The 13,424-nt window shown below is 50.7% G+C and overlaps 1 protein-coding gene across 1 annotated transcript in view; it reads right to left on the bottom strand.

Annotated features, from left to right (window-relative positions):
- Positions 1–13,110, bottom strand: part of LOC116958188 (long-chain fatty acid transport protein 1-like) — a 95,338-nt gene extending 82,228 nt beyond the window's left edge. Inside the window, exons 1-2 of the mRNA XM_076056017.1 lie at positions 12,851–13,110; positions 2,808–3,156 (exon numbers count right to left, since the gene is read on the bottom strand). Coding sequence (XP_075912132.1) covers positions 2,808–2,992 — 185 coding nt within the window. The 5' untranslated portion in view covers positions 2,993–3,156; positions 12,851–13,110. The remainder of the gene's footprint in view (positions 1–2,807; positions 3,157–12,850) is intronic.
- Positions 13,111–13,424: the final 314 nt, after the last annotated feature.

Below are 13,424 nucleotides of genomic sequence, written 5' to 3'. Positions count from 1 at the left end.
AGTTTGTGTGTTCTACTCCTGTTCTACAGAGTGAGTGAGTGGAGTTTGTGTGTTCTAGCCCTGTTCTACAGAGTGAGTGAGTGGAGTTTGTGTGTTCTATCCCTGTTCTACAGAGTGAGTGAGTGGAGTTTGTGTGTTCTACCCCTGTTCTACAGAGTGAATGAGTGGAGTTTGTGTGTTCTACTCCTGTTCTACAGAGTGAGTGAGTGGAGTTTGTGTGTTCTATCCCTGTTCTACAGAGTGAGTGAGTGGAGTTTGTGTGTTCTACTCCTGTTATACAGAGTGAGTGAGTGGAGTTTGTGTGTTCTACTCATGTTCTACAGAGTGAGTGAGTGGAGTTTGTGTGTTCTACTCCTGTTCTACAGAGTGAGTGAGTGGAGTTTGTGTGTTCTACTTCTGTTCTACTGAGTGAGTGAGTGGAGTTTGTGTGTTCTATCCCTGTTCTACAAAGTGAGTGAGTGGAGTTTGTGTGTTCTACTCCTGTTCTACAGAGTGAGTGAGTGGAGTTTGTGTATTCTACTCCTATTCTACAGAGTGAGTGAGTGGAGTTTGTGTGTTCTATCCCTGTTCTACAGAGTGAGTGAGTGGAGTTTGTGTGTTCTACCCCTGTTCTACAGAGTGAGTGAGTGGAGCTTGTATGTTCTACCCCTGTTCTACAGAGTGAGTGAGTAGAGTTTGTGTGTTCTAGCCCTGTTCTACAGAGTGAGTGAGTGGAGTTTGTGTGTTCTAGCCCTGTTCTACACAGTGAGTGAGTGAGTGGAGTTTGTGTGTTCTAGCCCTGTTCTACAGAGTGAGTGAGTGGAGTTTGTGTGTTCTAGCCCTGTTCTACACAGTGAGTGAGTGAGTGGAGTTTGTGTGTTCTAGCCCTGTTCTACAGAGTGAGTGAGTGGAGTTTGTGTGTTCTAGCCCTGTTCTACACAGTGAGTGAGTGAGTGGAGTTTGTGTGTTCTAGCCCTGTTCTACAGAGTGAGTGGAGTTTGTGTGTTCTACCCCTGTTCTGCAGAGTGAGTGAGTGTAGTTTGTGTGTTCTACCCCTGTTCTACAGAGTGTGAGTGGAGTTTGTGTGTTCTACTCCTGTTCTACAGAGTGAGTGAGTGGAGTTTGTGTGTTCTACTCCTGTTCTACAGAGTGAGTGAGTGGAGTTTGTGTGTTCTACTCCTGTTTTACAGAGTGAGTGAGTAGAGTTTGTGTGTTCTACCCCTGTTCTACAGAGTGAGTGAGTGGAGTTTGTGTGTTCTACTCCTGTTCTACAGTGAGTGAGTGGAGTTTGTATGTTCTACTCCTGTTCTACAGAGTGAGTGAGTGGAGTTTGTGTGTTCTACTCCTGTTCTACAGAGTGAGTGGAGTTTGTGTGTTCTATCCCTGTTCTACAGAGTGAGTGAGTGGAGTTTGTGTGTTCTACTCCTGTTCTACAGAGTTAGTGAGTGGAGTTTGTGTGTTCTACCCCTGTTCTACAGAGTGAGTGAGTGGAGTTTGTGTGTTCTAGCACTGTTCTACAGAGTAAGTGAGTGGAGTTTGTGTGTTCTAGCCCTGTTCTACAGAGTGAGTGAGTGGAGTTTGTGTGTTCTAGCCCTGTTCTACAGAGTGAGTGAGTGGAGTTTGTGTGTTCTACCCCTGTTCTACAGAGTGCATGAGTGGAGTTTGTGTGTTCTACTCCTGTTCTACAGAGTGAGTGAGTGGAGTTTGTGTGTTCTACTCCTGCTCTACAGAGTGAGTGAGTGGAGTTTGTGTGTTCTACTCCTGTTCTACAGAGTGAGTGAGTGGAGTTTGTGTGTTCTAGCCCTGTTCTACAGAGTGAGTGAGTGGAGTTTGTGTGTTCTAGCCCTGTTCTACACAGTGAGTGGAGTTTGTGTGTTCTAGCCCTGTTATACAGAGTGAGTGAGTGGAGTTTGTGTGTTCTAGCCCTGTTCTACAGAGTGCGTGAGTGGAGTTTGTGTGTTCTACTCCTGTTCTACAGAGTGAGTGAGTGGAGTTGGTGTGTTCTACCCCCGTTCTACAGAGTGAATGAGTGGAGTTTGTGTGTTCTACTCCTGCTCTACAGAGTGAGTGAGTGGAGTTTGTGTGTTCTACTCCTGCTCTACAGAGTGAGTGAGTGGAGTTTGTGTGTTCTACTCCTGTTCTACAGAGTGAGTGAGTGGAGTTGGTGTGTTCTACCCCTGTTCTACAGAGTGAATGAGTGGAGTTTGTGTGTTCTACTCCTGCTCTACAGAGTGAGTGGAGTTTGTGTGTTCTAGCCCTGTTCTACAGAGTGAGTGAGTGGAGTTTGTGTGTTCTACTCCTGCTCTACAGAGTGAGTGAGTGAAGTTTGTGTGTTCTACTCCTGCTCTACAGAGTGAGTGAGTGGAGTTTGTGTGTTCTACCCCTGTTCTACAGAGTGAGTGAGTGGAGTTTGTGTGTTCTACCCCTGTTCTACAGAGTGAGTGAGCGGAGTTTGTGTGTTCTACTCCTGTTCTACAGAGTGCGTGAGTGGAGTTTGTGTGTTCTACCCCTGTTCTACACAGTGAGTGAGTTGAGTTTGTGTGTTCTAGCCCTGTTCTACAGAGTGAGTGAGTGGAGTTTGTGTGTTCTAGCCCTGTTCTACACAGTGAGCGGAGTTTGTGTGTTCTACTCCTGTTCTACAGAGTGCGTGAGTGTGAATGTTCTCCGTTGGCCGAACAGAGGGAGTCTAACCGCTCGCAACTCAGTGGGCACTGTCCCTGCTAAAACAAATCAACGTCACGAACAACAACAACAACAACAAAGTTAACACCCCCCAAGCAACGCCCTCCAATCCCCCGGCCCAGCCCGCACCACGCGGCGCCACTCACTGGAGGTCTCTCAGCGCCGTCTTCCCCACGACCCGCAGGAACCTCCACCCCCCCGTGGCCGCGTAGACCCCGAGGGAGAGCGCCAGCAGCCAGCCCCAGGCCAGCCCCGTGTGGACCCGCAGCACCAGCGCCGGCAGCAGCCGCAACGCCGCCAGGGCCACCGCTCGCTGATTCTGTCCCCGCATCCTCCTCCTCCTCCTCTTTTCTCCTTCCTCCTCCTCTTCTTCCTCCTCCTCTTTTCTCCTTCCTCCTCCTCTTCCTCCTCCTACCCTCTCCTTCTTCCTCTTCCTCCTCTTCCTCCTCCTCCTCCTACCACCACCCGAAGGGTGCCGACGCTGCTCCTTGGCACCTTGGGATGGGGTTGTGGGCGCAGGAGGGGCAGGGCAGGGCAGGGCAGGGCAGGGCAGGGCAGGGCAGGGCAGGGCAGGGCAGGGCAGGGCAGGGCAGGGCAGGGCAGGGCAGGGCAGGGCAGGGCAGGGCAGGGCAGCGGGAGATTTGACGGCAGCCCGAGGCTCGCTCCCCGCAGTTCTGGAGATGTGGCGGGGTGGGGCGGGGGGGAGCGAGGCTGCTGGTTTTGTTTACTTCACTGCAATCGACACCGCCGGCTAACGTCACAGCTTTCGGGTCATCTCTCTCTCCCCCACCCCCCCCCGGGCGTAGATGTCGCACAACGTGTAACGGGATACACGGCACGCCCGGACGTGGAGGGGCCCAACGCTTTCCTTGTTTCGTACAGACGCGAACGGCGATCGGACTTCCATTGGTTTTTTTTTTATCGAAGTGGTTTTTATTTCGTCGGTTTTTACCGGGTGGCACAGCGGGGCGTAGCAACGGCGCCGTCGCACCGCACGGGGCTTTGGGATGCTGCTGGATGCTTCGGGACGCCGACGCTCGCCACGCGCCTTCAAGCCTCGTTTAGCCCCGCGTCGAACGCAGCTCACGCATTGGGTGTGACGCGAGTTGGGTGAACACTGTACCATAGACTCAGCACTGTACCAAAGACTCAGCACTGCACCATAGACTCAGCACTGTACCATAGACTCAGCACTGTACCGTAGACTCAGCACTGTACCATAGACTCAGCACTGTACCGTAGACTCAGCACTGTACCATAGACTCAGCACTGTACCGTAGACTCAGCACTGTACCATAGACTCAGCACTGTACCATAGACTCAGCACTGTACCATAGACTCAGCACTGTACCATAGACTCAGCACTGTACCATAGACTCAGCACTGTACCATAGATGCAGCACTGTACCATAGACTCAGCACTGTACCATAGACTCAACACTACCCATAGACTCAGCACTGTACCATAGACTCAACACTGTACCATAGACTCAGCACTGTACCATAGACTCAGCACTGTACCATAGACTCAGCACTAACCATAGACTCAACACTGTACCATAGACTCAGCACTGTACCATAGACTCAACACTGTACCATAGACTCAGCACTGTACCATAGACTCAGCACTGTACCATAGACTCAGCACTGCACCGTAGACTCAGCACTGTACCATAGACTCAACACTGTACCATAGACTCAGCACTGTACCATAGACTCAACACTGTACCATAGACTCAACACTAACCATAGACTCAACACTGTACCATAGACTCAGCACTGTACCATAGACTCAACACTGTACCATAGACTCAACACTGCCCATAGACTCAACACTGCCCATAGACTCAACACTGCCCATAGACTCAGGACTGCCCATAGACTCAACACTGCCCATAGACTCAACACTACCCATAGACTCAACACTACCCATAGACCCAATACTGCCAATGGACTCAACACTGCCCATAGACTCAGCACTGCCCATAGGCTCAGCACTGCCCATAGACTCAACACTGCCCATAGACTCAACACTACCCATAGACTCGGCACTGCCCATAGACTCAACATTGCCCATAGACTCAGCACTGCCCATAGTCTCAACATTGCCCATAGACTCAGCACTGCCCATAGACTCAACAATGCCCAACAATGCAGAGACCCATAGAGATGCACAGAGACCCACAGAGACTCACAGAGACCCACAGAGACTCAGAGACCCACAGAGACTCAGAGACCCATAGAGACCCATAGAGGCTCACAGAGACCCATAGAGACTCACAGAGACCCACAGAGACTCAGAGACCCATAAAGACTCACAGAGACTGAGAGACCCACAGAGACTCACAGAGACCCACAGAAACTCAGAGACCCACAGAGACCCACAGAGATTCAGAGACCCACAGAGACTCAGAGACCCATAGAGACTCAGAGACTCACAGAGACCCACAGGGACTCACAGAGATTCAGAGACCCATAGAGACTCACAGAGACTCACAGAGACCCACAGGGACTCACAGAGACTCAGAGACCCTCAGAGACCCACAGAGACTCAGAGACCCACAGAAACCCACAGAGACCCACAGAGACCCATAGAGACCCATAGAGACTCACAGAGACCCATCGAGACATCGCGGCGATACACTCCGCTACTGCTCCTGATGCGGTTGTCTGGGCTTTGACCGCCTGAATGTGACAATTGTGGCCGCTGCTGCTCTGCTGCGTGATCATCATCATCAGCATCATCATCAGTCGACACAAGAATGCCGACGAAACACGGGACCCCTCCTGCACCCTCCCCACAGCGATGTTAGACAGACGTCGCTCTTGCGGGGAGAATTCGCAGTTTAAAAGACTCCTTCACTAACCCCCCCCCCCACCTCTACCCCCGTGAGCAGCTGAGGAAGTGTATAGTGTAGTGTATAGTGTAGTGTAGTGTATAGTGTAGTGTATACACTACACTATACACTACACTATACACTACTATACAATACACTACATTATACACTACACTATACACTACTATACACTACACTATACACTACACACTGTCTGCGTGTGTGTCTGTGTGTGTGTCTGTGTGTATGTGTCTGTGTGTATGTTGGTCCGGTGGACCGGTTCTGGCTCCTGCCACCATGAGGGGTGGACAGTCCTCTACTCGGGGCAGCAGACTGCCAAACAACAGGGTGTGGCTCTTCTTCTGAACAAAAGAATGAAAGGAGCGTGGTAGCGTGGTGGTGAGGTGTGGGAAGCTGTAAGCCCCAGGCTACTTTGGGCTCGCCTTCCCATCAACCGGAGGCGAGGGGTGGTGGTCGTGGTTACTTATGGCCCCACCGAAGGCGAACATCCGTGGAGGGATGCAGGCAAAGCCGATGAGTCAGATGCCTTCTATGACCTCCTGTCACAAGTACTGGCTAAAGTGGCCCCTCGGGATAGAGTCATCTTGTTGGGTCACTTCAATGCCCGAGTTGGTCATGATGCTGGCACCTGGTCTGGAGTGATTGGAGGGCATGGGCCGGATCAGCTCAATAACAACAGCAGGAGGCTGCTAGATATTTGTGCAGCCCATGGGCTTGTAATTACCAACACGCTGTTCCGGCATCGGCGCATCCACATAACATCATGGATGCATGCCGGGTCCAAGCAAGAACATCTGCTGGACTACATAGTGACAGACCAGCGGATGCGAGCCCATGTACTTGACACCAGGACCTACCGTGGAGCTGATCTGCCCTCTGACCATCGACTTATCATCTGTAAGATGCGCCTGCCATTCTTCCGCTCCGGTGGTGGGTGTACACCCAGGACCCCTTTCCAACCAAAAGTTGTCTGGTCTCAGTTATCTGATAAAAGTTGCAAGCGAGAATTTCATCATCGCTTGCGGCTGGGGTTGGCATCGTCCCCCACTCCTCCTGATGTGGAGGGTAAATGGGCGAGGTTTAGAACTGTAACTCATGCAGCTGCAATGGCTGCTTTGGGTACACGGTCCAGACCTCCCCAGAGACCCTGGCTGACAGAGGAGGTGTTCAGGATGGTTGAGAAAAAGCGACAGGCCCACTGTCATCGGCTACAGAATCCCACGTCAGAGAATGAGGAGGCTTACCGCAGCCTTCGCTCGGAGGTTCGGAGAGCCGTGAGGCGCTGCAAGGATGGGTGGTGGTCGCGGGTTGCTGAGGAGATGGAGTCTGCCTCAGTGGCCCACGATTACAAATCTCTATTTAACTCCATCAAAAAAGTAACCTGCAGCGCCACACCTATTACCATTATTAGGGAAAAAACGGTGATCCAATCTCCGACCCCCAGGAAGAGGTTTGCAGATTTGCTGAGCATTTCTGTGAGGTCCTGGGGGAGGGAAAATCCCTCAGCCAGGAAAACATCGTGGCACAAAGTGAGGATGACCCTGCTGAGGCTGCGGTGCCTCAAATATTGGAAGTCAACCCCTGTGAGTGGCTGGCTGAGGTGGCATTTGTTAAGGAAGTACTGAAGGCGATCCGGAGTCAGAAACCAGGAAAGGCAGCGGGAAGAGATGATCTCCCAAGCGAAATGCTGAGGGAGGGTGGTGGTTGTGCACAGACTGCCCTACATGACATCATAACAACAGTCTGGACCACTGGACAGATTCCGCAGGATTGGAAGGATGCCCTGGTGGTCCCCCTCTTTAAGAAGAGGGACCGCACAGACTGTAACAACTACAGGGGCATCTTACTCCTCAGTGTGCCGGGAAAGGTCCTGGCAAGGATTATTCAACATCGCGTTGCCAGACACACTGAGGAGAGGCTTGCAGAGCCCCAATGCGGTTTCAGTAAAGGGCGGTCCTGCACAGATGCCATATTTTCTGTCCGTCTGCTACAGCAGAGGTGTAGGGAATTCCAGCAAGACCAACATCTCTGCTTTATTGACCTGGTCAAGGCCTATGATACCATCAGTAGGCCTGAGCTCTGGGTTGTTCTTCGTGCTTTCGGAGTCTCTGATCCTCTGCTCACGCTCATTAAGGACCTCCATGATGGTGAGCGGGCCCGGGTAAAACTACGTGGACGGGAGTCAGAGCCATTCCCTGTACACCTTGGGGTGCGACAGGGATGTCCTCTGGCTCCCACATTATTTAACATCTATTTTGACCACGTAGTTCGTGAAGCCTTCAATAGCTGTACCGGGGGAATCTACATATGGTACAGATATAATGGGAGGCTGATCGATGCCCGGGAGCGGTCAAGGGATGGCTCCCTATTGCTCAACCAAGTTACGTAAGACGATGATTTGGTAATAGCTGCTCATTCAGAGGAGGAGTTGGAGACGCTGCTGCTGAGACTGGAGCGTGCCACTAAGAGGTGGGGCCTTACCATCAGCCCCACCAAAACTAAGCATCTGCCTGGGTATTTTGTACAATCGGACACTCCGCCCCCACAACTCCCAATAGGTGATGGGGCAGTTGTGGAGAGAGTGGAGAGTTGCCCATACCTGGGCAGTGTGCTTATGACCGGCTCCAGTTTAACAGCAGAGGTCTCACTGCGAATCAGTCGAGTGGCAATATCTTTTCATCGGTTGCGTAACGCTGTGTGAAAGCTACCTGGTCTGTCGCCCCGCACTAAGCTTCAGGTCTTCTCGGCCATGGTCATTCCCTCCCTTCTCAACGCTTGCGAAACGTGGACCCCCCTAATGGAACATCTTCGCCGGTTGGAAATGTTTAGGCTAGCCTGCCTACGATCCATCCTGGGTTTAACCAGACTGGATTGTGTGAGATCACAAATCCTTGAAAGATCTGGGCAAGGTTCCATCGGTGAGCTCCTCTGGCAGGCAAGGCTGCGTTGGCTGGGTCATGTAGCCCGCATGCCCAGCCACCGCATGCCGAAACAGCTTTTGTTCGGCCGGATCGAGGGGGCTAAACGGGCGCGGCACGGGCTAGAGAAGAGATGGAGTGATGTGGTACAGGAGGACGTGGAGCTGAGTGGACTTGCCGATGACTGGTACCAGCGGTGTCAAGATCGGCCTCTGTGGAGGAGGCTCGTGAAGGACGCTACTGGGCAGTTGGAGGCAGTCGCCCTCCAACAACAACGGAGGGCGGAGGAGCGACGCTCACAACAACGAGCGGAGCGCCGGGTGGCTAAAGCACAGCAGGTTGGCAGAGTAGGGGGCACAGGTGGTGCATCAGCCAATCATCTCAGTCAGTCGACCCGTGCCACCTGGGTCTGCCCCGTGACCTCCTGCCAGCGGGCGTTCGACACTTCACGTGGCCTCAGGGTGCACATAGCCTGGCACAAGCGTCGCGGTGACGTCACTGCCACTTAGTGGCGAATGGCGGTTGTTGTTGTTGTGTGTCTGTGTGTGTGTGTCTGTGTGTCTGTGTGTGTGTCTGTGTGTGTCTGTGTGTGTGTCTGTGTATGTGTGTCTGTGTGTGTGTGTCTGTGTGTATCTGTGTGTGTGTCTGTGTGTGTGTATCTGTGTGTGTGTGTCTGTGTGTGTATCTGTGTGTGTGTGTCTGTGTGTGTGTCTATGTGTGTGTGTGTATGTGTGTGTCTGTGTGTGTGTGTGTATCTGTGTGTGTGTGTATGTGGGTAGTGTAGCGGGTAGCGCTACGTCGCGCTACGCACCCGGCGACCCGAGTTCGATTCCCGCTCACGGCCACCACCGGTGACGATTATTTCAACCGCTCCCGGGCCTCCCCGAGATCGACTCAGCCTCAAACGAGCAACTGGTGTGGTTGCGTGTGAACACCGCCACTGGGGAGACAAAGGCGGCCGGGCGTGGTGAATCCAAGCCCCGGGCGAAGGCGGGCAGTACAGCTAGCGCTTGATGTGTGAAACCCGTTCACGTATCTCAGAAACGTGCTATTCACGAGTATCTTGGGAACGTTACCCCTCGCGAGATAACGACAGAATGCCACGATGATGGTGATAATGTATTAATAATATCTTGCCTGGCCGGGAACTTGGAACGCAGGCCCAGATAGCACGGGAAACACTCGTGAGATTAAACGTTTGCAAAATAAGTTCTTTTGTATTTTTTTTATAATAGGACATGTGTTGCTTATTATCTTTGCTGTGGTTATTAAAGTTGTTCTTGTGCAGTTTTAATGAAACGCATTGCCTGTGCCGCTCAACAGTTGTCTGGGTGAAAAGTAATGGACTAAGTTGACACAAATCCGGGCCAAGTTGGCTCAACAACAACTTAACAAGCTCGCTCATTCATACAGTCGCTCATTCATACAGTCACTCATGCACTCACTCATACAGTCACTCACTCATACACTCACTCACTCACTCATATGCTCACTCATACAGTCACTCACTCATACAGTCACTCATTCATACAGTCACTCGTACACTCACTCATACACTCACTCACTCATACACTCACTCACTCATATAATCACTCATACACTCACTCACTCATACAGTCACTCACTCATGCACTCACTCACTCATACAGTCACTCATACACTCACTCACTCATACAGTCACTCACTCATACACTCACTCACTCATACACTCACTCATACAGTCACTCACTCATACAGTCACTCACTCATACAGTCACTCACTCATACAGTTACTCACTCATACAGTCACTCACTCATACAGTCACTCACTCATACAGTCACTCATACACTCACTCATACAGTCACTCACTCATACAGTCACTCACTCATACAGTTACTCACGCATACACTCACTCACTCAGTCACTCATACACTCACTCACTCATACACTCACTCATATATACATAAACACTCATACATACATACAGACACTCAATCATATATACATAGACACTCAATCATATATACATAGACACTCAATCATATATACATAGACACTCATACATACATACACTCACTCATATATACATAGACACTCATACATACATACATACTCAATCATATATACATAGACACTCATACATATATACATAGACACTCACTCATACATAGACACTCATACATAGACACTCACTCATATATACATAGACACTCATACATACATACACTCAATCATATATACAAAGACACTCATACATACATACACACTCACTCATATATACATAGACACTCATACATGCATACATTCACTCATACATAGACACTCACTCATACACTCAATCATATATACAAAGACACTCATACATACATGCACACTCACTCATATATACATAGACACTCATACATACATACACTCAATCATATATACAAAGATACTCATACATACATACACACTCACTCATATATACATAGACACTCATACATACATACACTCAATCATATATACATACACACTCATACATACATACACTCACTCACATCCCCTAGCCACCGTGATGATGATGAGAGAGAGACACGACTTCCTGTAGACCAAGCGTGGTAGTTAACATCTCATAGCCACCGTGATGATGATGATGAGAGAGAGACACAGACCTCCTGTAGACCTGGCGAGGTAGTCAACATCTCATAGCCACCGTGATGATGATGATGAGAGAGAGACACAGACCTCCTGTATACCAGGCGAGGTAGTCAACATCTCACAGCCACTATGATGATGATGAGAGAGACACAGACCTCCTGTAAACCAGGCGAGGTAGTTAACATCTCATAGCCACTATGATGATGAGAGAGAGACACAGACCTCCTGTAAACCAGGCGAGGTAGTTAACATCTCATAGCCACCGTGATGATGAGAGAGAGAGGCACAGACCTCCTGTATACCAGGCGAGGTAGTTAACATCTCATATCCACCGTGATGATGATGATGAGAGAGAGACACAGACCTCCTGTAGACCGGGCGAGATAGTTAACATCTCATAGCCACCGTGATGATGTGAGAGAGACACAGACCTCCTGTAGACCTGGCGAGGTAGTCAACATCTCATAGCCACCGTGATGATGAGAGAGACACAGACCTCCTGTATACCAGGCGAGGTAGTCAACATCTCATAGCCACCGTGATGATGATGAGAGAGACACAGACCTCCTGTAGACCAGGCGAGGTAGTTAACATCTCATAGCCACTGTAATGATGATGATGATGATACACAGACCTACTGTATACCAGGCGAGGTAGTCAACATCTCATAGCCACCGTGATGATGATGAGTTAGAGACACAGACCTCCTATATACCAGGCGAGGTAGTTAACATCTCATAGCCACAGTTCGTACCTCTACTCGTCACCTTTCTTCTTCCTCTTCTTTGCCGCTGCTCGCTGTCGTTTTGTCGCGAAAAAATAAAAATGTGAAACTTTAAAAACAACAACAAAAAATATTCCCAAGACGGCGCGCGGGCCGCGGGCCGCTCCTCTCCGCCCCTCCGCCGAGTTTCGTTCGCCTCAGCCGGCGCGGGATCTAGGCGAGGCCGGGGCTCTCGCGAGGCCTACCCTACGGCACTACGTAGTAGCGATTCTCGTCTCTTACGAAAGTCCTAAACAATTAATAACAATAACAACACCACAACAACAACACTACTACTACTAATGTAACGTCCTTCCTCCCATCCCCTTTGTTCCTAAAGTCGCTACAAACGATGCGAGGTCGTTACTAAAATGTCAACAAACGCGAAATCGCGAGTTTCCTCACACCAACAAAAACAAACCACACACACAGAGACACACACAGAGAGAGAGACACTCGCACAGAGACACAGAGACACACACAGAGACACAGAGACACACACACAGAGACACAGAGACACACAGAGAGACACAGAGACACACACACAGAGACACAGAGACACACACAGAGACACACAGACACACAGAGAGACACACACACAGAGACACACACACAGAGACACAGAGAGACACAGAGACACACACAGAGACACACATACATACAGAGACACAGAGAGAGACACAGAGAGACAGATACACACAGAGAGACACAGAGAGAGAGAGAGACAGAGAGAGACACAGAGAGAGACACACAGAGAGAGAGACACCGAGAGAGGGACACACAGAGAGACACGGAGACACAGAGAGAGAGAGAGACACAGAGAGAGAGACACCGAGAGAGACACACACAGAGACACACAGAGAGAGACACAGATACGCACAGCGAGAGACAAAGAGAGACAGAGAGACAGAGAGACACAGAGAGAGACACAGAGAGAGACACAGATAGACACAGAGAGATAGACACAGACACACAGACAGACACAGACAGAGATAGAGTTTGTGTTTTGTGTAATCTGCGCTGTGAGACTTGCAACTAAAGTCGCCGTGGGTCACGAAGAGCGCCAACGAGTTCTTCCGTGTCGGAGTGAGGAAGGCGGCGAAGAGCGAGAGACGTGGGGTCTGGCGAGACCACTTCCGTCGTGAGATAGTGAGGTGGTGGTGAGGTGATGGTGAGATAGTGATGGTGGTGAGGGTGAGATAGTGAGGGTAGTGATGGTGAACTATGTCACCCACCCACTCACCCACCCCACCCACGCACTCTGGACGAGGGCTAACCACGGTCACTATGCCACCTGGCGGTCAGCCTCGCCACCACAGCCACCCCCACTCACTCCCCCCACACTCCTCCCACACCCCCACACTCCCCCCACACCCCCCACACACCCCCCCCCACTCCCCCCCCCACTCCCCCCACAGTTACTCTGACCGTCCCATCCGCCAAGCTGTTTCTCCCTCCATACAGCAACAACAACCACCTGACACTCCGGTCAAAACCATCACACTGCCACACACAGCAGGCGTTACCAAAAAAAAAACAGATTTCCAAAATTCTAAACAAGCACAAGATCCAGGTCCGGTTCAATACAGTGCACAAAATCAGTGACC

Source organism: Petromyzon marinus, chromosome 74, assembly GCF_048934315.1.
Source record: "Petromyzon marinus isolate PM22_M1 ecotype Great Lakes invasive population chromosome 74, UKy_Petmar_22M1.pri1.0, whole genome shotgun sequence".
Classification (NCBI taxonomy): domain Eukaryota; kingdom Metazoa; phylum Chordata; class Hyperoartia; order Petromyzontiformes; family Petromyzontidae; genus Petromyzon; species Petromyzon marinus.
This window is presented reverse-complemented; position numbering and strand designations above follow the sequence as displayed.